General features: G+C 57.3%; 1 protein-coding gene across 8 annotated transcripts in view; it reads left to right on the top strand.

The window, feature by feature from the left end:
• The first annotated feature begins 229 nt into the window (after window positions 1-229).
• The window catches only part of TNS1 (tensin 1), a 200456-nt gene continuing 175706 nt past the window's right edge, over window positions 230-24979 (top strand). For 3 of the 8 annotated variants that reach the window (XM_047721014.1, XM_047721015.1, XM_047721013.1), the window contains exons 1-2: window positions 230-604; window positions 20194-20308. In XM_047721014.1, coding sequence (XP_047576970.1) covers window positions 509-604; window positions 20194-20308 — 211 coding nt within the window. In that variant the 5' untranslated portion in view covers window positions 230-508. Of the gene's footprint in view, window positions 605-7779; window positions 7921-20193; window positions 20309-24979 lie in introns of those variants that run through there. The other 5 variants (XM_047721018.1, XM_047721017.1, XM_047721016.1 and 2 more) reach the window with 3 other exon arrangements.

Genomic DNA, 24979 nt, shown 5'->3' with positions numbered 1-24979 from the left:
CTGCAGCTTGGAGCACAATGCTGCCGCCGCCCAGGCTCCCAGCGCCGCCGCACCCTGCTCGCAGGTGGACTCCTGGCGCCTGGCACCGCCTCGGCCCGGTCCGGACCCGCCTCTCCTGCACCGCCCCGCCGGCCGCCCAAGTTGCCGGGGTGCTCGTGCCCGCCCCCTAGCCCGCCCGGGAAGCAGGCAGGTCAGGCTGTCACGCCGCCGCCTGCCGCGGGGAAGAGAGAGGGAGCTGCAGGACCAAGTCCCAGAGGCGGGGAAGAGCCCAGCAGCGGTCCGCGCCTCCCACAGGGGCTTTCCGGGAGATGGAGCCCCGTCGGGGCGGCTCCTCCGGCTAGTAGGGGGCCGGACACTCGGGCTGCTCCCGCGGGGCTGGGGCTCCCGGACACCCCCCCGGGGCCGGGCTCTCGCCTTCCTCCTCTCCCCACTCCAACTCAGCTCCGGGAGCGGCCAGTCCTCGCCCCAGACCCTTGCGCCCGCCAGAGGCTCCCACCCTGGGGTCACGATGACTCGGCTGAGCTGGTGCTTCTCCTGCGTGATCCGATGGGGCAAGTACTTCTTCACCTGCCTGCTGCCCCTGCGCTTCTGCCTCCGCAGCCAGGTAAAAGCCCTCCGCCTCACCTGGGACCTGTCCGCCCTACCACCCCCCCCCCACCCCCGCCTCCCTCTCCCTCCGGCACTCCCCAGTCCGTGGTCTCCTCGGCGGCGCATGTATGGCCCTCCTACCATCAGGGACACGCCGTCTTGACCTGGCTTTCATCAGAGTCTGGGGACTCCCGCGAATGCATGAGGGAGGAGTGGCTGCCCCTCCCCCGCGCATCTGGAGTTTGGGTCAGAAGTCCGAAGAATAGTACTGAAGTCTGAAGTCTATGGGGATCTGGGCACAGAGGAGTGTTTCTAAGCGTTTTCAGCATCCCGATTCCCAAGTTTCTGTGGGAAGGGAGGACGAGTTCCTGGAGATGTCTCTTTTTCCCCCCAGTGGACTAAGAGAACCCAGAGTTAAGGCTGGGGGATATCGCAGTGAGATGGAAGTGGGGGCTGTAGGGGCTGGTGGACTCAGGAGGGATTTCGCAGAGGGTGGAGGGACCAGGGAACTGGGCAGGGAGAGGATGAGGGCAGGAGGCAGTAGCTGGGGAGGAGTGTGGAGGGGTCTTGGGGACCAGACCACAGTGCTATGGGTCTGTGGGTGGGCGTGTCCTGGGGGATGTCTTTGTGTCTTTCCCCGGGATGCTCCCAGAGAAGTTCCTTGACAGTGCCTTCAGGGTGTGTTTGCTTGTGTGTATGTGTGTGTGTGTGTGTGTTTAAGGGGGAGGTTGGGTCACAGCTAGCCAGCACAGTAGGGAACTGGAAAAACTGTGGGTAACCTTAAATTCTCCCCTGGAGGGGCAGACACAACCCAAGACCATGACCATTAGCCCTTAGATGCTTCCCCTCCAGTGAGGGGAAGGATTTCGGGGACTAGGGTTCCTGAACAGGGAACTGGTTTGATCTGTTGTGCATTTCTCTGGGGAACCCGCAGGGCCCCTGTCACACTGGGGAAGAGGGGCTCAGTACAGTTTTCTGATTCAGAGTGCTGGATCCAGAGCCTGTCTGCCTGGCTTTGGATTCTGGCTCTCACATTTACTAGCTGTGGACCTTGGACAAGTTGCTGAATCTGGCTGTATCTTCATTTTCACACGTGTCAAAGGGAGATAATGAAACTGTCTACCTCACTGGGTTGTTGTGAGGATTTAACGAGGCAATACGTTTAAGGTGTTTACCAAAGTACCTATTCCATAGTAGGTATTCAATAAAAATCAGGGATGTTATCTTGATTATTACTGTGCCTTTCCAGCACAGGTGTCCTTCCTTGTAGACCTCCAGACAGGCTGGGACTGGGGTATGTGGGGATGGAGGGATTTCTCCTGGTATCCACTCTCTCCATCGTATGGGATTGAACGTTCAGCTCCTCCTTCCAGGTGCTGCCCCTGGACCTCAGTTTCCCTCTCTGTCACTCCGCAGTGGGGAAAGGTGCCAGCAGGCTTCCACCCCAGTCACCCAAAGTGTGCTTTGAAATCTTCTAGCAAAATGCACTGTCCCCAGTGATTGGCTGGGAGGCAGGCGCTGCAGCTGTGGAGCACGGGGCCAGAGCCCCATCCACGGTCCAGCGGGCTCTGAGTTCACATGCTGTGGAGTCGGATTTTCCCATTTGGGAAAAGGCAGCCTGCAGCTGGAAATGGCCAGCCAGGACCAGGTCAGTTGGACCCCGGGGCGCTTAGCAATCCCCCCAGTCCTCATTTGCAGAGGTGGAGGGTGACCCAAACTCCTTCTGGACCAGGATCTGAGCAGGGCACTGGGGGTGAGGGGCTGGATGAGCAGCTGCCCCCCTCGCCTCCAGTCAGCCTCTGAGGGCCAGAGTCAGGCGGAAATTAGAGCTGGGGGGAAAGATCAAGATGACCCACTAGAGCCCTGGGAAGGATTTTATTAAAAATTGTTGGATTGGGCCCAGACTTTGTCCCCACCTAGGGTGCTGGTGGAGGAGAGGTTAGGGGAAGGGGATGTGATGATGCTCCTTCCTGTGTCTGCTAGGGAAAATGAGGCCCAGGCAGGGCCCAGTTGGAACCTCACCTTCTGTTTCAGGGAGCACCCTGATTTTTGGAATGCAACCTCCAGCTCTTACTAGGGGGGTGGTGGGCATGGGGGCCAGGGCAAGATCTCCCCAGCCCACCGGGTGCCTTGGTAAGCTTTGGGATGGATGCCTCAGGCTACAGGCTGATGCATCTGTCCCAAGCCCGGCTTGGGGAATGCAACGTAGATGGGACTTCAGCCCCCACTGACCCCTGGCACCCTGTGCAGTGGTACGTGGAGGCATGCTAGGGTTCTAGCACCACAGAACTCAAAAGCCGAGTGTGTATGGGGCTGGGAAGCAGGGCGAGAGGCCTAGCTTACTGGAAAGGAGACTCTCTGGCAGCGGAGGCCAGACTCTGTGCTCACCCAGACCTTAGGCCCCAGAGGTTGCGAGTCTGCGGCTTTTCTCTTCTTGTTGGCTCTTCGGGAGCCATGAGGAAGCCAGTCAGTCTCACCCCAAATCCTGCAGCAGTACTGTCCCTGGCTTCCCTCTTTCTTCCCCTGGCACCTTCCACCCAAGCCGGACCTGGGCCTGGGTAATGGACCCCAGGTGCGGAGCTGCAGCGCCAGCCCTCGCATCAGCAGTGGGAGGAGAGCTAACACATCACCGCCCCATCGCACCCTAACGCCTAGTCCCTGGGGGGCTATATTGTGGTGATAGAAGCAGCAGGAGCATTCTCAGTCCCCCATGAGAATGTTGAGTCAGACACTCGGGTCTCCATCCTCACCCACCCTAGCTGTGTGACTCCGAGCAGTGTGCCGAAACTCTTTGTACCTCAGCTTCTGCATCTGTAAAATGAGAGCTGGTCGGAGCCTTCAGTAGACGCTACAGTGAAGTGCCTGATTAATTAGGATTGATCTTTCCTGGGGCAAGGGGTAGAGCAGTACTGTCTAAGGGAGGAAAGGGTACAGAGTGGCCGAGTGCTGGGTGTCGACGTCCTGCGTGTCCCCGGCTGTCAGGCTCTGTAGCCGGGTGTTGGAGAGGAACCCCGGAGCCAGCAGTGCCCTCACCTATTTGACAAGAGGCATCTGGGACCGACTGGGAGAAACGCTGTGGTGTGAGCAGCCCCTGCGTGGAGGGCGGTGGGTGGCAGGTTTGGCAGGAAGCTGGAAGCATGACTCCGGGCTCACAGGGGCTGCATGGCAGGCAACTGGGGAGATGTGCGGGGCCTGGGGACCGTGAGACTAGGGCTGTGTTCCCGACCAGTTCTGTGACCTCCCTCCTCTGCTGTGTTGCCATCTGTTTGATGAGGGCGCTGGGTCAGATAAGCTACACCCCAAAGGCCAGACTCTCCCAGTGGACATGTTTAATTCGGCTAGCAGAATTATCTTTTTTAAGCCAACATTTCAAAGTTTGGGTTTTTTTGTGCGTATCTTGTATGAAAGATTTTATATGATAATTTAGATTTGAGACCTCTCGATAGCTCAAAGGATCTGGTGGTCTTTTGTCAGATGTCCCTGATGCCACAGTGGCTGAGGAGTACATGTCCCCCTTAGCTGGGGCTGCCCTCTTGAGGTCCCCAGAGACCCCTTCCTTGCCCGCTCCTCCCATTTAACTTGTGTGGGGCCCCTGAAGGCTCTGACCGTCACCTTCCTCGTCGCCCTGACTGACTGCTGGCTGGAGCCTGAGACTCTTTCCACCTCCGATGTTCTTGACCTTCAGCTTCTGTGCTAGTGGTGACAGAGGCGAGGCTCTGTACCACCGCGGGAGATGGGCTGGATGACAGGAAGAACTTTCTGATGGATGAGTGTCCAGGGATAGGAAGAGTGGACTGGAGGGACCTGAGGCCTCAGCCTGGGGACTTGGGGCCATCACAAAAGGTGGACCTGGCAGGGACCCGAGAGACCATCAGCTTGGTCATTCTGCAGGTGAGGAAACAAGGCCAGGAGAGGGGGGTCAGGCATGTCACAAAGACCCTGCACTTCATTCCCGCCCTCGCTCACCCATCCCTCTGTGCCAGCTCAGTCCCCCTGTGACCCGGGGCCAGCCCCAGAGCCTACAGAGCAGCTACTGCTGGCTGCTGGGTCTGGATCTGGAGGGCATCTAGCAGGTAGGGTTCTGCGTGCAGATGGGGGAGCTGAATGGAACCCAAACCTGGCAACGGCAGTGGGGAGGCAGTAGGGATGGCGGGGCACAGGGTGGAGGCGGGTTCTGAGGCTTCTGGGATCCCAGCCCAGAAAATCCGGCCAACCCACTGGCATGTCCCTGAGGTCTGCTGCAGACAAGACCCTGGTCCAAGCCCAGGGTGGGGAATCCCAGGCTGAGCAGTATTATCCGGGCCCCCTGTGAGTCCTCAGCCTGAGAGAGCCCAGAAGCCAGGGGGGTGGCAGGAAGAGATGGTGCTGAAGCTGGGTGGGTGTCACAGTTGTGTGCAAACATGCACAGGCAGGACTGCCTGAGGCCCGTCCAAGGGGGTCAGAGGGGGAGAGAAGAAAGGTTTAGGAAGCAAACAGTAGATGCTAACGGGAGGAAAATAGCTTAGGACCCACTGATGATAGAGCACCTCATTCATTCTTCAGCCAGGCTTTGGGGACATAAGACACAGGGCATGTCCTTGACCAAGGAATGCTCTCCTTGTGTGGGTGGGGGAGGAGACACCAGGCTGTGAAGGATGAAGAATGGGTGACAAGCCAGAAATGGGGTCATTACGGAGTTAGAGATGCCTCAGGTGACAGAGTGTAACATTCAGCAGGGTGGTTAGGTAGCAGGAAGGACTTCCCCACAGCAAGAGGTTCAGATCCAGGAGAGACCCCTGCAGGCTTGGAAAAGAGGGATGGGGACATTCTGGGAGAGGGTCCTTCCATGGGGACCCCCAGCATGAGGGTCCTCCGCAGCCCAAGGGGATTGGGGAGGAGCTGGCTTGAGGTCTGCAGGGCTGCTTTGGGCTTTGTGGGAGGCCAGACAAGCTGGTGTCACTGTGACTTGGTCTTCGGGCTTGTTTTCCAGCATTTCTGGGAAGCTGCAAGGTGATTTCTCAGAACTTCTGAGAAAGCTGCCGGGAGGCGTGTCTTCTAGTGACGCCAGCAGCAAAGGATGGTGGGAGCAGGCAGGGGGTATGGGTGGACCAGGGTGCTGGGATGTCAGGATGTAGCTGGCTGGGCCCTCTGAGCTGTGGGAAGGCTGGAAGGGCTGGTGGCTGGGGCTGGGCTCTGAAGGACCTGCTAAAAGCTGGTCCTTCTTGCTTGCCCTTGGCGCTAGTCTGTGGAGGGTGGGAAGGTTCTCGGGGGTGTCTGTTGGAGGACACCCCCAGCGGTGGTCACAGGACCAGCTATGCATGGAAACCTGGTGCGCTCAGTGTCAGCCAAACCATCAGTGAGCCCCAGCAGGCCTGGTAGGGAGCTCATTTGCAGCTCTGTAGTTCTGCAGAAGGACCTGGAGAGACTTGGAGAAGGGGTTCCTTCCCTGATTCCTCACTCTGTCTCCTTGACAAGAACAAAGACTCTGAACTCAGGCATCTGCTCCAGCAAGGACCGGAATCAGACACCTTGCCTTGGTGTCCTCCCCTGACTTCTCAGAATCCCCAAAAGATAGAGTGTCAGTCCCTTGTGCAGTGCACAGCCTGCATTTCTGCACATGGTAGCCTTCCCCTGGATGAAGTGTGAAGGGATCCCTCTCTTTCTGGAGTTAGGCAGGTAAATGTCTCAGTAGGCCTGGGAGCCCACACACCTGGCTGGATGGGTCTGGCTGAGGGGAGAGGCCAGTTGTAGGGACCGAACCCTTGGGTTGTGCCATGTGTGGTGTTGACAGAGGGTGGCAAGGGCATGTGTTTGGGTGAGGTGGGGGAGAGTGCCAGGGGATACAGAAGCCTTTGTGCATGCCAGGGGCATGCAGGGCACACTCGTGCATGTGCAGGGGAGCCAATCGAGGGGACTTCCTTGCCAGGTGATGCAATCTAGAAAAGTGGTCTCAGGGTGCCTAGTCTGGGTGGGGCCCTGTCCTCGGTGCTCTGCGTGTTTATGTGAGTTGGACTGTGTGTCCTGGTGTATGTGTCTGCAGAAGGGGGTGGGGCTGAGCCCTTTTTCCCTCCCCTGGAAGGCTCCAAAAAGCAGAATGGGTGATTCACCAGCCCCACCCACCCTTACTTGGTCCAGCCTTGGCCAGAGCTCAAAGAGGAAAGTCTTTGGGGGGAACGTGGGGTGGGGGTGGGATCAAGACAACAGGGGCTGGAGCAGATTTTGCCATATTCCCTTGCAGTGCTCCCCGGGAATACTTTTCTATTCCATACCCTACTTTTTACCCCTCTCTGGACCCCAGACTCTCACCCCTGAACTAAGGTGGGAATGAGGGAAGGGGAGGGCTGTTGGGGAAGGGGAACACCGTGGGGGAGAAGCAGGCGAAATGGTGGGAGGTGAAAACTGGGCCCAGGGAGGGGGAGCAGGGGAGGTGGAGGAGGAAGTGGGGAAATGCAAACCAAATGTTGGCCCCGGGTACAGTCAAGAAAAACAGACTCTCGCAGGAGCCTGGAGCGGGGCTCCCTTTAGGAAGGGCAGGAAGGGCTGGGACAGATGTTTGGAGAAAAGAAAGAAAGAAGGGGAAAAAAAAAACGAAGTAGGAAAAAAATTGGAATGAAATCCACAGCCTGGGGCAGGGCCATTCTCCCACAGTCTCAGGCCTGGTTTTTCTTACGTTAGGGCCTGTTGCTGAGGGTGTGCAAATAGATGTTGTGTTCCCAGGGCAGGGAACTGGGACTTCAGACTTCAGGTCTGGAGGGCAGGAGGGCCTGCATCTGTTCTCAAGAGATGGGATGGGGCCCGGGAACCCCAGGATGTACAGATCGTGTCTGTCTGTTCATCGGTGGTCTGGGGGCAGGGAGGGGGCTCTGCAGTGAGGACCGCCAGCATCAGATCAGAAGGCAGGAGCCCTGCCTGCTCACAGGGCTTGTGTGTCTGGAGGTGGGGGTGGGGGCACAGGGTGGACAGGATGGTGATGGCCTGGGGGGAGCTGTCTCCAGTAGCTGTCCCTTTGCCTTGTCTTCTCTCCTTCACCCGCCCCCCTCGCCCCCCTACAAAGCAGGGCTTCTGACCCCCAAGCCACCAGCAGCAGAGTCTGGGAGGAGGGAGGAGACAGGAGGCTGGGACTAGGGGGTGGAGTGGGGGGAGGAGGCAAGGAGGGAGGGTGAGCTGGAGGCAGGCAGGGTGAGAGGCCCAGCAGATGCTGGCTGGAGTAGCGGCAGACTCGGTCTCAGAGCTGCCTTCTGCCTGCTCCGCAGGGGCAGTGAGCTCAGGGGGGCCGTGAGCAGGCTCCAGGCTGGGCCTGAGGGACAGCACCCGCCGAAGATGACGTGGATCTGTCTGTCCTGCATGCTCTGGGTAGGTCCGGCTGCTCCAGTTGGGATGTCGTGGGTCCCCCCCTCCCCGCCTTCCATCTTAGGCTGAGGCTGAGAGCCAGCGTGGGGGAGTGTTGGTGGTGAAGGTGGAGGGCCTCTCTGCCTCTTGCCGACTGACAGAAGGACAGACAGACTAGCGCAGGCCCTCAGCCAGGGTCCTTCCCCATCAACAGAGACCTTGGCCCTGGTTCCACTGGTTAGGACATACCCCCTCAGTCCCTCTCTTGAGTCCGGGAGCTGTCGTAGAAGGAAGCCACCCAGAAGTTTGTTTCTTTTTGGAACCTCTCCTTGGCCGCCCCCAACCCCCCCCACACACACTGGGGGGAAAACACTCTACACCCTCGGGGGCTCAGCCCAGGCCAGAGGAGCTGGCCACGCTAGGGGCCTGGGGAATGGGAGACACTGACCTAACGAATGAAGCCTGAGGAAGCCTGGCTGCGGAGAGTTCTGCTTGGATCCCATCACTTTTATCCCTTCTAGACTCACTGTCAGCTTCTACACGCTGCTGCCGCTTCCTTTCTAGGCCTCCCATCCTTACCAAGACCCTCCTGCCTCTCTCCCCTCCTGCCTCTCCCTTGTTGTGTCCCCCACTTCTCCCCACTTAGGGAGGTGTGTGTTGGGGTGAGGGTGCCTGAGTGGTGGTCAGAGAGGGGTTGGGGGGCCACATAATGAGGTTAAAAGTCTCCTGGGAGGGAGTGGGGCTGGGAGAGTCCTGCCATGGGAGGGGTGGGGGGAGGGGCGGGAGACATCCCCCCACTCTTTCCTGCGGTGGGGGGGGTGGTGGTGAAGGCATGCAGGGGTGAAGGCATGCACAGGGTCAGGAGGGTGAGGAAGTCATCCCTGGCTGAGGTTCATGTGGGTCTCCATGAGACTAATGGTTGGTTGCAGAGGGAGGGGGCTTTGGGCCCAGGATCCAGATGTGGCCTTTCCTGCCCCTTTCCCTGTTCCAGCCAGTCCCCAGGCATGCCCAGGCTGGGGACAGCTGTGGGAGATCAGACGGGGGCAGCCAGGTGTCCTTAGGGCAGAGAGGGGAAGGGTGGGAGAGGGGGCTGGAACAGGGGGATTTGGGTGGATCTCGGGTGCAGGGGTGGGTTAGAACAGTTGACGGAGAGAGCCCGGAACGCCCAGCACAGAGGCTACACCAGTGATTTTCTGGGCTGGTGTTAACATCTGTAGAACGGGAGCCTTGGCCAAGTTCATCACTCTAGGCCCTTCCAGCTCCTAGGACCAGCTCTGGAAGGCCTGCCTACAGGGCTGAGGATTGAGGTGGGCAGCAGGGGAGCCCTGAAGTGGCCCACAAGGCTGTTAGATTTCCAGGGGTGACAGGCTGCTGTGGATGGAGGAAGGGCCACTTCTGCTCAGAGGTCGTGGGAGAAGTACTTCACCTGGGCAGGCCTCAGTTTCCCCACCGGTGAAATAAGGGTAGTGAAGGGGAGTTGCTGGGAGGTAGGCAGGAGTGCCCTGTGGACCTTTCTGCCCTTTCTGAGAGCTGGGAGAAGGTGATGGTGACCAAAGGCAGGAGTGGATACTGCCACTTTGGGGCCTCTAAGCCCTTTTTCCCTGCCCTCTCTCCTGGTCCCTTCCCAGCTCTGCCCTTCCCAGCCCTGTGGGCCAGCCCAGTGGGTGCTTGTCTGTGGGAACGGGGAGAGCCAGTGAGAGTGGGCTGGGCAGAGGGAATGGCCATTGCCGGGGGGCTGGAGTCTGGGGAAGTGTGGGGTGGACAGGGCACAGTTCTGGCCGTGTCAGGACCTTTGGCTCCCCGTCCCCCACAGTGCCCCACCCCACCCCCGCAGCTCTACCAGCAACCTTCCTCTCTTCCTGGTGGGACTTGGGTGTATGTTTGTGGCAGGCAATGGAGGGGTAGATGGCCCGGTGAGGAGAGGGAGCACAGAAGCCCTGGAGACCTCGCCAGGGGGCAGCTGGTGGCAGGAAGTGTGCAGACTCTGACACCAGATGGGGCTAGCTTCAAATCTTAGTTCCAGTATTTACCAGATGGGCCTTGGGTAAAATAGTTCCCTTAGTGAGACTCCATTTCCTGGTCTTTAAAGTGGGAATAATAAAGCACACCTTGCATAACTGGGATGAGCACAGAGATAATGTATGTCGAAAGATCGGGTGTCCAGGCACACAGTAGGTGCTCAGTAGATGCTCATCCTTCCCCCACTCCAAAACCTCCTACCTGCCTCGTGGGATCCCCTGAAACCCTGTCTGCTGTGTGAGAAGGATCTCCCTGGGAGGGCTATGGTGGGATGGGGCCCCACCTCTGAGGCTTGTGACTGCCCCGGAACCGCCCATCTATCCTGAGGCCAAAACTAGCTGGGTCTTCTGCCTCAGGGAGGTAAACTGAGGCACGGAATGAAACAGATAGGTCTTGTGCTTTCATGTGCGTGCATGCTTGTCTATGCAGACGGAGATGGGGACAGGTGCTTTCTCTGGGCAGCGGTATATCTGTGGTGCGTGGTTTTCGTGAGCTCGAGGAACAAAAATCATTTATTAGTGGAGGAGTGAGGCTACATGTCATGTATAACTTGATTTTCTCATCAGATGCTCCTGTTATTACATATTCAGGGAGGGTTTATTTAGAAAATAATTACATGCCCATTCATCGAGGCTTTTTGGGCTTGTGCTGATGGAGTTGGAGCTGCAGGTCTTCCTTCCAGAAGGGCTTGCTCTCCTCTCTGGAACTGGGAAGGTGCATATTGAGGTGCTGGGGCTGAAGGAGGCCACGGGGGGCCTGGGTGGTGGGGGGAGGGCAAGTGCTCTGGCCCTGCCCTGAGCAAGCCCTGTGGCCTCTGGCTGGTCACTCGACTTTGCTGGACCTCACAGACTCGGGGAAAGTATTCTCAGAGGCCCTTTCCAGCTGCAGACAATGAGTGTTCTCTTTTCTGGAGCTGGTGTTCTTCCCAGGGCTAAGCACGCAGTTTGGTTCAGAAGGATCGAGAATCCTCACGAGCCCACGGACTCTTGGAGTGTGCTTTCTGCCACAGAGACCCCCAGTTTGACCTCTTGGTTCTGAACCTGCTGTCTCTGGAGTGTTGTCCACCTCTGAGGACCGCGTCCCCAGGCCCCCGCCTTCTGGGCCTCCTGATAAGTGGGGCTTGGGACCTAGGCTGGGCTACATGAGACTGACTGGGGTCTGAAAGAAAACCCTCCTTTTGCAAAGCTTTCCAGAATGACGTCTGAGGCACGAAGTCAGGGACAAGTACCTCACTGTTTCTCTGCAGTGGTCAGAGGAAGGGCAGGGGGCTGGCTTTGATCCTAGCCCGCTACTTGCTGGCTGCAAGACCTTAGGCAAGTAGCTTCATGTTCGTGTGCCTCGGTTTCCCCACCTGTCTAGAGGGTCTTTGGTTTTTAAATGAGTGAATGGGTGTCTACATTTAGAATAGCGGCTTTCACATAGTCAGGGCTCAAGAAATGTTAGCTCTTATCGTCTGTTGGCCTGTGTTCAGAGCCCTTAGCAAGCTAGAGCAGAAGGAGAGTGGGGTTCTCCCGGTCCCCCATCAAGGGCTTTCCATTCTGGGAATTCTCCTGGGCAGGGTGGGTGGGGTGCATGTGAGTGAGGCCAGGGGAATCAGGAGAAGGATAAGAAGGCGGAGAACAGTCAGGGCCTTCCCCTAATGGCAGCAGGCACGAAGGTCTGAGCATGGCCTCTGGGGCCAGCCTGCCTGGATACCACGTATTAGCTGGGTGCCCAGGCGAGCTACTTTGCCTCTCTGTGCCTTCCTTGTGTACAGTTCCTCGACTTCAACAGTTTCGTTTGAAGCTCAGTGTGATTCTATACATCTTGAAGGGCCCGGGACTACAGTTCCAGTTTCCAGCCACGGTGAAGGGCACCCACAGAGGGGAAGGGGCCCCCAAGGCCCACTTGGCTTCTGGGTTCAGTGTTCCTTGACAGGGAAGGGTAGGGGCTGGGAGGGCTTTGGCACTCTGGGTTGGGGGTGTGGGGGTTGGGGGTAGCAGCCGGTGTCCGGAAAGCGTTGTGTGCGACAGAGAAACCATCCAGTCACTGGGCCGCGTGGGCACCCCCACCGCCCGTCCGTCCATCACACGGGTGGTTATGGGTGCCTACTTTCTTCAAGAAGCTGCAAATCTTGGACTAAAGATTACAATAAGGTGGGCGTTGCCAAGAGGGAAGCTGCGGGGGTAGGTAAGGGGGACCTCACCTGGACTGGAGGAGTGGGAGGTATGGCGAAAGGTGAACTTCAATGTAGGGGTGAAGCTGAGAGCTTAGAAGTCCAGGTGCAGCAGGTAAGGATAACGGTGGGTGGACGGGACTGGGGAAACTGCCAGGAGGTGTTTGGGCAGAGGGACACTGAGGACAGAACTGTTGGGGCTTCTGGCCCATTGTCAGAGACATGGGAGTGCGGTGGCTAGGGACTTGGGACCCTGCCTCTGGGAGGCTTGGATTTGAACCTCTGTTCCACCTTGCCCTTCCTGTGTGTCCAGAGCAGGCTCCTCAGGCTCCTTGTCATGTGAGGGGTCGGTGAGGGAACCTGTGGCAGCCTCTTGCCGTGGCACCAGCGCATGCCTGGCGATCAGCCCATCCCATGCCTGAGCCCTGCCACCTACCCCAGGAGACCACTCACTTTAGGGCACAAGAAGGGACCTGGGACTGGCTGCTCAGGCATGTGGGGATGGAGTTTGTGAGGTTGCGGGGCAGGGCCGTGAGGCAAACTGAGGGGAGAGGTGATCCAGCTCCGGAGACTGATTCTGGTGCTGAATCCTGGGCTCCCAAGCCTCCGTGTGCCCCTCTGTCACAGGGGAGGAGCTCAGTCAGCGAGGCCTCCTGCCCGCCTCCCTCCGTGGAGAAGCAGGGCTGCTGAGAGTCAAAGAACTTGCATCTCAGCCTGGCATCTGTGGCTGGTGAGGGGGGTGACCCGTGTCCTTTCCCTGAGGGCAGGCCGGTGGGCGTGTTGTATAATTACACACGGGGAAACTGAGGCCAGGCAGCAAATCCATTCAGTTTGCTCCTTCAGAACTCGTTTAGGGATCGCATTGATCCAGGTCACGGGGACATGGAACAGAAGTCCCGGCAGACACGGGCTCCCTAGTGCACACATGAGTGACAGATGACATGAAACATAGCCCATGCCTGGGGGCTTGCTTACCAGGCGCCAGGCATTGTCTCAGAACAACCTGTGGGAGGCGACTATCATCAGCCCATTTCACTTATTAGTAAAGTGAGGCAGACGGGGTTAATCCACTTGCATGGGGCCACCTGGCTAACAGGGGAGGAGCGGGGACAGTCAGATGGCATAGAGGGCTCCAAAGGGGCCCCAGGAAAGTGGGACCAGGAGAGGAGGGGGTGCTTGGGGGTGGGGTGGGGGTTGGGGGTTTGCTCAGCCTGAACGGACTCCCCGAGGAAGTAAGCAGACACATCCAAACTGAGGGACCTCCTGCAAAACAGCCCGGAGTCCTCACAAAAAGGAAATCAAAAGCTGGTGTCGCGTGTCTAGAGGAAAGATGAAGGAAACCCAGCAAGGAAACGTGATGCAGGGTCCTGATGGATCCTGAGTCCCAGAGCAGACCTAAACCAAAGATCCAGCTATGACGGGTGCTAATGGGGCAAAAGCGGGAATTCGAATATGAACAAAATCTTTGAGAACGGTACCCCCTTGACAGGGGGTTTCCTGCATGTGACCCTCAGGGCGGGCTTTCTGTAGGGGCCGAGGCAGGAGAAACCTCACAGGCAGGAGAGGCACAACATTAGCAAATGGTGAATCACGGTGATCGGAACATGCATGCTCATCTTTTCCAGCGCTTTCAAACCCTTCAGAATGAGAAAGAAGCCAGTGGTGGAGACTCTGAATCTGGTGTGCAGTGCAGCACAGGGGGAGAGTATCTGGGAGGATCTCCCTGGGGGGATTGGGCTTGAGTGTGGCCCCCCCGAGGACCTAGAGAGGCTTGGCAGGCTGAGAGGGGAGGAAGGACATTCTGGGAAGGGGGAACAGGAGGGCAGAGGCTCAGAGGTGGACACAGGGTGGGGAGCTGGGGAGCGGGGTGTGGGGTTTGAGATGCCGGGGGTGGGGGGGCTGGGTATGGACGGAGGCTGCTTCCCCTGCGGGCTGGAGGGAGCGCACATTTCGTCTTGAGTACAGGTGTAGCCATGGAAGCCCTTTGGGTAAGTGGGGGTGTCAGTGATCCCACAGAGCTGTGCTCTTTGGAGGCTGCATAGATGCTGTGTGGGGAGGAGGGCCTCAGGGTCCGGGGCCCAGGAGACTGTGGCAGTGGCTGTGGATCAAAGTGACGCGGCCTTCCACAGGGCAGACACCCCGGAATCAAAAAACACAAGAAGGCTGAGAGTGTTCGGGAAGCAAAACTCAGAGTCTGGCACATAGTTGGATTGGAGGGTGGAGGGCTGGGAGGAGTTGGGGGTGACTCAGAGTTTTCCACCCAGGTGACCAAGAACACCGGCAGGCCCTTAGCTGGCTAGCAGATTGGTGGTGGTAGTGGTGGTGGGGGGCGGTTTAAGGAACTTTGGTGTATATGTGAGGGGAGGTAGGTCTGGGGGAAGCTTGCACTTGAAGTGACTGGGGTCTCCCAGATGCCAGCCTGCGGCTTCTTGGGGGGTCCGAGTCTTCCCCACAGAAATGACAGCTGATGCCAATCACGTCCTTGTGTCCCCACCCAAGAAGACAAGGCAAGGAGGGATGGATGGCCAGGAGGCGGGGATAGCACCGACTGACTCTCCAAGCGCCTGCTTTTTGGTGACTTTCTTCCCCCAGGCTCACTGGCCCACAGACATCTGCCCTCTGGCCACATCATCTGGGGGCTCCTAGTGGGGGCAGGGCTGGGGGAGCTCCTTGTGGAGGTGGCCCCGAGGCCTGAGCTGAAGGACCCCTAGGGCTGTGAGTCCCCTTTCACTCACCACCCCCACCACACTCTGCCCCCATAGGGCAGGGAGGAACCGACAAACAGCCTTTCCCACCCCAGGGCCCAGGACTCCCGCCAAAGCTGTTCCAGCCAGATGTGCCACGCCCCTCTGGCTGGAACTGTCTGGCAGTCAGGCTTGGCTGAATGGAGGGTGGGAAGGACAGGATCCCCCTGAGGCCCCGGGAAGCCCTTGGATGCTGGGTGGGGGGTGCTTATCACAGGGCTCGGGCTCTAGGCTTGGAGGGTGGGGAGGAATGAGTTCCTCACTAGGACCCCTTCCCTTCTCTGGGCTTTGGCTCTTGAGGGAGGCAGGTCCTGCCATGGCCGTGCCTCCTCTGCCCCCCCAGGATTCCCCAGGTCCTCTAGGAGCTAATCCAGCTATGACGGGTCAGGGAGTGCTTTGGGAGGCTGTCTGCCACTTGTCAGGAAAACATAACCAGTGGCTACCCCTGAGCAGAGCTTTGCCTTTGTGGGCTTGTTCCCGTCCTCTACCTGCGTCTGCAGAATAACCCTGGGTGAGGGCCATGTGGGTATCAGACCCCTAGATTTCTTCTTCGCCAGGATTTTAACCTCGGGTCAGTCGTTGGGACGCTCTTGTACCCCCTTGCATCGAACCACGCGTCCTCGTGGCTCCTGCGCCCTGAGTTTTGCTTTGCCTTGAATAACTTCATAGATCATGTCTGGTCCCTGCTTACAAGGACAGCCCCTTCAGATACTGGAAGATCTAAGGCTCACCCACCCTAGACTTTCTCCTCCAGCAAACTGGTACCTTCAGAGCTCTGTAGGTGACTCTTTCAACGACTTTGCCAGATACCCTGTCTTATAGCTGGGCAAGCTAATGTTGCTGAGGAGGTCACAGCCTGGGGCCACTTGCCTGGAGGTGGCCTCCTCCCTCCCACTTCGCTCCCCAGCCTTTCTTGGGCTAATATCCTAGGAGGCTCCCCTCTCGGTAACCGTGAGCATGTCCCACCCCAATTCCTTCAGCCCCTTGTCTCAAAGTGGCCTAATGTTTCCCCTGCTCTTTCTATACCCAGACTATCTTGTCCAAACCCGTCATTTTCCTCTGGGGTCTGTGAGGCCCAGAGAAGGCCACTGATGTCCTCCTCTAGACTCCCATCCCAGAGTTCCTTCAGCAAGAGAGCCAGAATGAGGTGGGGGGAGGGGCAGGAGTGGGCTTAGCCTTGGCCCACAGGCTGCTTAGATTAGTGAGGGCGGAGTAGGTATCTGAGACCCTGTTCCTGTTCTCCATGCCCATGTGCGGAGAGTTTGTAAACTCACATTTATGAGTTTGGGCAGGAGGTCCCAGGGGAGAAGCCTGGGCGTTTGCTTGTCAGCCTGGAAGTTTCTGCCTGCTTCCCATCTGTTCATTGGGTTGCCAGGAGCCTTTTTTGGGGGATTCCACTGTTCACTATACTTTGGGGAGAAGGCCTCCTTCCGTGGGCTTTGGGGGGAAGAGCTGGATTTGGGGTCTAGGGGCTCAGCTGGAATGGGGAGTTCGGCTTGACTCCATGGAGTAGGAGAGGCAGGCTTGGGGGGTGTCTGGAGTAGGCCTGAGAAGATTGGGCTTTAGGGCTTCCTGCCTGACTCTTTACACTGGCCTTAAACTGAACCCCAAGTCCCTTTCCTGCACCTCCCCCCAGCCCAGGGCTGGGCTGCTGCCGTTGACTTTGGGCCCGGCCCCCTCCCTGGAATGTCTAAGACCGAGATTATTTGGAAGGCTGCCAGCCGGGGCTGAGCCGGGCAAACAGGGGAGGTGAGACTTCAGAATGGCGGGGGTTCACCTGTCCCTCCCGATGGGCTGGGGGACACTGAGTGAGGTCTAGTGCAGGACAGTGCCCAGCCCTGCCCCTGCTGCCACCCTGCCCCCACCCTCCGCGGAAGCTGGAAGCATAACTCCTGGGACCTGACACTCCGGACCAGCGGGTCCCAGGCCCTGCTGCCTGGTTTAGCCACCAGGGGGTAGTGCCGGGCTCCTGGCTCCACCGCCCTCCGCTCTCTCCACCTCTGTCCCGGGCTTTGTCTCTGCTGGGGCTGCCTCCCTGTCATCTCCGTCTGCTTGTCTTCTCTTTGAATTTTGAGCCCGTCTCCAACTTCAGAAGCATTGCAAATACAGTGCCAAGAACTTGTTTTCCTGAGCTGTTTGCGGGCGAGTTGCTGATGTCCTTTACGGGCTGGGGAAGAACCCAGTTCCAGTCAGCCCCTGCCTTTGACGGCTGTATCTCCTCAGACTCCAGCGGTCTTTCTCATCGGTCTGGAAATCTCAGACTTCCTTGACTTCTGTGACCTTGTCACCTCAGATGATCACAAGCCATTTAATTGGTAGACTGTGCCTCGATTTGGGTCGGTCTGATGTTTCCTCATGATTACATTCCACTTGTCCCTTCGGCAGGGACATGGCAGACGTGGGGGCCTGTTCTCCGAGCGTCCCCTCTGCGGGGCACGATTTCCATTCACCCTGTTACTGGTCATGTTCGCTTTGATCCCTTGATTAACGAGGAGTCTGCCAGGCGAAGTTACTTTTTACCCCTTTGTAATTTAGAGGCGGGGCATGGTGAGGCTCTTTGAGATACGTAAATCTTCTGTTTCTCATCACACTTGAGTTTTTTCACTTATTTCCCATATGGGCCTGGACTCATTTAAGCCACTACTACCATTCCAGATTGTGATGCTCAAATCTGCCCAGGTTTAAAAGCCTTTGGGGGCCCATTCGAGCTGGCGCCTGTGTCCTTTTGTCTGTCTGCCTCTTTGATTCTCGGGTTCCCTTTATAGTCTCCGTGTGTTTCTAATTTCTCTTATTCTCTGTGTGTGCTGGTTTGTCTCTGCCTTTCTTTGCTTCTGCCTTATCTGGGTCTTCTTTTTTCCTCTTTGACTCTGTTGCTTTTCTCCATCCTTCTCTGTTCCTCTTTCTTTATCTGTGTCTCTCTGATTCTTTCTGTCTGTCTGTCTCTCTCCCTTTCTATCTCCTTGCCTCTTTGTTTCTCTGGCTTTCTGTCTCTCTCTCATTCTGTCGGTTTTTCTCTCGTGGCTCAGCCTCTCTCTTCCCCGGGACTCTCCACTGCAGTGTCTTCCAAGAGGATTCTGGACATACTGGGTTTGCGGGAGGCTGCCTCCCTCCCTCCTCTGAACACACAAGTCACCCCCTCCAGCCCCATCCCAGAGGCGCTGGCGCAGGGTATGGGGAGGGAGACTTGGAAGAGAAGAACCCTCCCTCCCCCGGAACTGCAGGGTCTGTCATCAGCTGTGTCTCTGTGTGTGGCATGCGTGTAGATGGGTGTCAGGATGCTCTGGGCCCCGGAGAGGGAGAGAGCGAGGGAGCTGCCAAGGTCTGTGCTCTGCTGGCCCCTGCTGCTGAAGCTGGGAAATGAATCGGGTTGGACACCATGGTGGGGTGCCCTGAAGAGGCATGGTGCCTGTGAGCACGGATGTCTTCCTGAACGGGGAGCTCCCCCAGCCCATGCCTGGGCTGAGGGCTGCAGAAGGGGATAGGGGGTCTAAGCCCTGGGGGTGCAGGGCTTTGCGGCTTAGAGTGCGTTCCCGTACGTGGTTACAAAAGACAGATTGTTGGGGCTTGAGGGTGTGGGGCCCAACCTCGCGCTGTCCAGAGTAGGAAACTGAGGCCTTGGTAGTGGTGGGCAGTGACTGCAACAGGGGCTTACAGCCGGTCAGACGCAGAGAAGGCTTGGGCCACCTGCCCGCCTCTCATCTCATGTGTGTGGTTGGGCTAGTTTTTTTTTTTTTTTTAAAGATTTTATTTATTTATTTGACAGAGAGAGATCACAAGTAGACGGAGAGGCAGGCAGAGAGAGAGGGAAGCAGGCTTCTTGCTGAGCAGAGAGCCCGATGTGGGACTCGATCCCAGGACCCTGAGATCATGACCTGAGCCGAAGGCAGCGGCTTAACCCACTGAGCCACCCAGGCGCCCCTGGGCTAGTTTTAAAAAGGAGATTTAACTGGGACGCCTGTGTGGCTCAGTGGGTTAAAGCCTCTGCCTTCGGCTCAGGTCATGATCTCAGGGTCCTGGGATCGAGCCCCACATGGGCTCTCTGCTCAGCAGGGAGCCTGCTTCCTCCTCTCTCTTTCGGCCTACTTGTGATCTCTGTCTGTCAAATGAATAAATAAAAATCTTTAAAAAAATATAAAAAGGAGATTTAACAGACCAATATTTTCTTCTTCTTTCTCTCTCTTTTTTTTTTAAAGATTTTATTTATTCATTTGACAGACAGAGATCACAAGTAGGCCGAAAGAGAGAGGAGGAAGCAGGCTCCCTGCTGAGCAGAGAGCCTGATGCGGGGCTCGATCCCAGGACCCCGGGATCATGACCTGAGCCAGAGGCAGAGACTGTAACCCACTGAGCCACCCAGGCGTCCCCAGAAAAATATTTTCATAATGCAAAGAACTGCAAATAAAAATAAAGATGGCAGAAGGCTTCTGGGCTGAGGCCGCAGGTGGTAGCAGGGGGCTGAGAGAGAGTGGGGGGTTGTGGCATTCCGTGGGTAAAGAGGCTAAGGACCATCGCCGGTAGAATGGGTAAAGGAAGCAGCAACTCTCACACATGGGCTACCGTAACACAGCAGTGAGCTGTGTGGCTGAATCCCACAGATGAACCCCAAGCGACAGACGCCAGACACAGGAGTGAAGTTCACGACGCAGTGAAGTTTCAAACTCTGGCAAGACGAGTGTTTGCCCATATAGTATCAGGGCGCCTGGGTGGCTCTGTTGCTTAAATATCCGACTCTTTTTTTTTTTTTTTTTTTTTGTTAAGAGATTTTATTTATTTGAGAGAGAGAGAGAGACCACGCGCACAAAGGGAGAAGCTGACTCTCCACCGAGCAGGGAGCCCGGTGGTGGGGCTTGATCCCAGATAATAACCTGAGCCAAGAGCAGATGATTAAACCACTGAGCCACCCAGGAGCCCTGTGTCTAACTTTTAATTTTGACCCAAGTCATGATCTCAGGGTCTACTTGGGATTCTCCCCACTCCCCCTCTCTGCTCTCCTCCCCCTCTCACACACAAATAAATACATAAATAAAATCTTTTAAAAAAAAGTCACAATAGTATTTACCTAAGGGGGCTGTTGGCTGGGACGGCTATGAGAGAGTCTTCTGGAGTGTGGTGACATGGCGTAGGTGTGTGAAATTGTATTGAGTAAGTCATGTGAAATCAGTGTCCCGGTATGCCGCCCACCTCAGTGTTTGGGTCTGGGTCCTGTTCAGCTCTCTTTCCTGGGGCATCTCCTCCCAGAAATAGGCTCAGGCCTGTCACCCCTGAAGGGGCTCTCTCACCTCTCGTTTTCCCCAGTCCTGGCCCACTTATCCCCGAGTTCCCCCGGCTCCTGTCCCGGCCTTGTGCCCAGGCCTCATCACTGTGCCTCTCCCCCCACAGCCAGAGGATCTGGAGGCCCCCAAGACTCACCACTTCAAGGTGAAGACCTTCAAGAAGGTGAAGCCCTGTGGCATCTGCCGTCAGGTCATCACCCGCGAGGGTTGCACTTGCAAAGGTGAGCAGCTGGGCAGGCTACGGGGGATGGGGAGTGCGTCGTCGGGGGGAATGAGGTGGCCTGGGACCTGGGCGGATGTCCTTGGGGTCCTGGCCTGGTGCCGGGTTCTCACGTGGGGGGGGGGGTTGCTGAGCACACCAGATGACAAGCTTGTGGGTGTTTGTGGTACGTGGCAGGTGGTGGGTGGCATGGAGATGGCATGTAGCCTGTGCGTGGATGACATAAAGAAGGCCTGACGGGGGCCTGTGGCAGGTGTACGCCTAGTGGTGTGTGGTGTGTGGTTGGCACGTAGGGAGCGTGTGGATGGCGTGTGGAGGTGGTGTGAGTGGGGTGTGGCCAGCCTGTGGGTGTCGTGTAGCTGGCATGCAGGTGGAGCATGTGGATGTGTGGGTGGGTGTTGTGTGGCGGGCACGTGGATGACACGTGGAGGTCCTGTGATTGGCATGGGGATGGGGTGTGTGGACGGTGTGTGGGTAGTGTATGCTTGGCACTGGGAAGGGCACCAAATTTAGGGGTGAGTTTAAGAGGCCCCAGATCAGACTGGGGCGGGGCTGGTGGCTGCTGGGCTTTTTCAGTCACCGTTCTCATGGGCTTCTGAACCAGCGGGGTCTGGCTGCCACTGTTGTCAGAGAAATCAGTGTCTTGCCCCAGATTGCACCGTAAAATCAGCGTAAAATCAGCAGGAGGCCCCTGTGCCTGATCTCGGTGCCCGATGTCATCGCCCATCCAGTTGCCCTGCCAGATGCCTTCCTCTCCTCCCTCAATTGCCAGGGTCCCCCAATATAGTTTGAGCTTCTCTGCTGCCGATTCCGGCTGTCACACCTCTCACCTGGAGGGCTGACTGCAGCTCCCTTGCCTCCTGACCCATCCTCTCCAATCCACCACTCCTCACCCTCTCCCAGCGGGACTCTATGCAGACCTAGTACTGTCTGTCCCCGGGTTCAGCCTTGGGAGCCTCCCCAGCCCCCAAGCCAGAGCACTGCCCCCTTCCATCCCTTGCCAGCTCTCTGACCCATCTACCCCTGTCCCCCAAGTCCAGAGCACTGCCCCCTTCCATCCCTTGCCAGCTCTCTGACCCATCTACCCCTGTCCCCCAAGTCCAGCTGCACCCTGCTCGGCTCTTGCATAAACCAAGTGTGTCAAACATCCCGAAGGGGCCAGTCTTGTTCTCGCCCTGGGCCTTGACTCACGTGGCTCCACCTGGACTTTCCCCTCCACGTCCCCCCCGCCCCCCCAAGTCTCAGGGGGGCTGGGAAGCAGAGTAATTATCAAAGCCTTTTGTATCACAGTGCTCACAAGGCTCTCCTGTGGTGCTCACAGCGTGGGGCGGGGGTGGTGCCTGTGTCACCCTCGCTTTACAGAGGAAGAAGCTGGGGCTCAGTCCCTAAGACTCTTGCCAAGGCACACAGCTGGCTGGGTCTGAGTGGGGCTGTCGGGGTGTGCTCCCTGGGGGAGGGAAGTCTTCCTAGATAAGGAGTTTCAGCAGCACGATGGAGTGGGGAGTGGGTGGATGGGAGCGTGTGAGTGTGTGCGAATGTGCATGTGGAGGACATTCTAGGCACGTCCAGCTCTCAGCAAAGGGTAGAGGTTAATGGTCCTACGCTGAAGAGCTGGGATACCCAGATGGGATTTAGGCGGCCAACAAGGACTTCTGCAGTACTCAAATTCGCCGCATAGTGTCACCCTCCTCCCAAGAGGTCCGGCTAGGATGGGTGGTGGGTCAGGGTGGGGAGGTGGGAGGAGTCAGGCCAGATTGCTGGAGGCAGGGCTTTGCATTTTACTAGCGTCCCTGCCCCACCTGACCCCGCTCCCTGAACCTGCTGAAGTTCTCCCCTGAGCGTCCCCCCCAGATCCTTCCTTCCTTCCCCAGTGTGCCTTCCCTTCACCCCAGTGACCGCTGGCACTTCTCTGATAGGAGGCAGCACAGGGGTGGGGAAGAAGGAAGTCCGGCACTCGCTGTGACCTTGGGCACACATCTGTGGCTGAATTTTCTGTGATGGTCTGTGGTCCTGGGTTCCCCTGGGTCTGTGGTCCTGGCTTGAGGGCCTGGGTTGAAGAGGGGATGTGACCCGTGGGAATGGAAGGCTCCCGAGGTGAGACACGGGTTTTACCTGGTTCGGAGCCTGGCCCTGCTGGTGTGAACCAGAGTGGAGGGCAGGTGGCCAGTGGGCTGCTGGGCTGGTTTGGCAGCTCTGAATGAGTTATTGAGAAGTGGAAAGAAAGCCAGGACTAAAGTCCAAAGGCACCACCAGGTGTCAGCACTGGGCCATGGAAGGGTTGGGGTCTGGGGCCCAGCAAGGGAGGATTGAAGACTCCCAGCTCTACAGGCTACGGTGTGGCTTTTCAGCAAGACCGTCAGTGTCACCTGGCCTGAGGTCAGTATTGGGGTCACTGTACTAACTGGTGGGCGATGCAGCAATGAGCCAACTCCCTGTGCTTTGAAACCAGGAGGTGGCACAAGCTGGATAGATCCTCTTATCCATCCATCCATCCATCCATCCATCCTCCATCCACCCATCCATCCATCCATCCATCCATCCTCCATCCATCCATCCATCCATCCTCCATCCATCCATCCATCCATCCTCCATCCATCCATCCATCCTCCATCCATCCATCCTCCATCCATCCATCCATCCTCCATCCTCCATCCATCCATCCATCCTCCATCCATCCATCCATCCTCCATCCATCCATCCATCCATCCTCCATCCATCCATCCATCCATCCATCCTCCATCCATCCATCCATCCTCCATCCATCCATCCATCCATCCTCCATCCATCCATCCATCCTCCATCCATCCATCCTCCATCCATCCATCCATCCATCCATCCATCCTCCATCCATCCATCCATCCATCCATCCTCCATCCATCCATCCATCCATCCTCCATCCATCCATCCATCCATCCTCCATCCATCCATCCATCCATCCTCCATCCATCCATCCATCCATCCTCCATCCATCCATCCATCCATCCATCCTCCATCCATCCATCCATCCATCCTCCATCCATCCAGGGCCACAAGGTATGCATTGTTGCTCCCTGGTGAAGGGGGTGATTGTGGACTAAAATCCAGGTCATGTTTTGTTTGCCATGCCCAGGCTTTGCTGTCCTCTGGTTCCTTTTCCGGGGCTTCAAGTCTGGGGTTACAGAGTGGTTACCCTCTGGATTCGTGGCTGGGGGTGATGAGGGGCAGAGTGTCTGGAACATCAAGGCTGTGAATTCAATCTCTACAGGGCTTGTGGCACTGAGGGAAGTCCTGCAGGCAGGGGCAGTGAGGACAATTTCCTAGTTCTAGAGAAACTGGGGCGCTTGTCTGCCTGAACTGAGGTGGCAGGACATTCGGGCTTAAGTGTGACTGATAAACAGGCCAAGAGGTCACTGTGAGATGGCTGCCAGTCTTCTCCTTCGCTGAGCCCATTTCCTCCTGTGTGCTGTGGGGTTAATAATAAACCCTGTCCTGGGTCCCTGGGCAGGTGGTCACTGTGAGGAACACGGAGGTTCTGTGTGTGGCTGTAACACGAATGCTGGCGTTAGGGACTAAGTCTCCCTGTGGGGGGAGATGGAATGATGAGACAATGGTGGGAGAGGAGGCCCCGGGCCTCTGTTAGGGGTCTGGGCTCTATTTGTGGCCCTGCCACTCACAGGCTGTGTGACCTCAGATAAGTTACGTCACCGCTCAGGACTCAGTTTCCTCAGCTAGAGAGAAGGGGCTGGGCCAAGAACGGCACTGAGGGCCATATGGGGAAAGGGGGAGTCTGAAAAACTCCCTGGTTGGAGTCTGTAAAGGCCTGCTAACTGTCCCAGTGGAGGCGGCCGCTTCACCCGCTGCAAACACACGTGCAGCCATCTGCTGATCGTCAACCGCGCCCCCTCTGGGCCCGATGCGGAGCCAGGTACTGGAGCCAAGACCCAGCCCCTGACCTGAGAGGCAGACAGGCCATCTGACAATCACAGAAAATGGAGGCAAAGCTGACAGAGAGGTATGTGTGAAAGGTCCTCTCTGACTTAGCAGAGATTTTCCTACCAGGGTTCATCAGGGAAGGCAGATATAGGCTGGGTCTTGACGGATGTGTAAGAGTTCCTCCGTTCAAACAACGGGTTTCTCACAGATGCTTGCGGCAGTGCTCTAGGGAGCCTACAGCCTTGCCAAAGGGCCCTGGCCTTCTGCTAAGCTGAAACCCAAGGGAAGAGACCAGAATGCCAGCTTAAGAGCCCAAGGGTTGCCATCTGGGCCTGGATTGGGGGGCAAAGCTTAGATTACTTCTCTTCTCAATGCCTCTGATTGACCTGGAAGATTGGGGAAGTCGTCTGCTGTTTCCCCCAAGGGGATGCACTTGGGAAAGATAATTAGGCTCTCAATGGGACAAACCTACCCAGAAGCCCTTACCGGCTGGATGTGGGGAAGCCTTGTTACAGGGAGCTCTTTGTCCTCTGTTACTTCACTGGGGACTCCAGCTTCTACCCTCTGCCTGAGGACCTCTTTGGAGTCATTAGAGGCAGCCTGGTAGGGTGCGAAGACCCATGGGTTCTAGTCCTGGCTTGCCATGGCCCGGCTGTGTGAGCTTGGGTGAGAAACTTAACTTCTCTGGGCTTAGCTTTCCCATTTCTCTAAAGGACGGATTGGACTAGATCAGAGGCTCTAAACTCATCCAACAGACCTG

The sequence above is a fragment of the Lutra lutra genome, chromosome 3, assembly GCF_902655055.1.
Source record: "Lutra lutra chromosome 3, mLutLut1.2, whole genome shotgun sequence".
In the NCBI taxonomy this organism is placed as follows: domain Eukaryota; kingdom Metazoa; phylum Chordata; class Mammalia; order Carnivora; family Mustelidae; genus Lutra; species Lutra lutra.
Note: the sequence above shows the minus strand (reverse complement) of the source record. Positions and strands in the feature narration are given on the sequence as shown.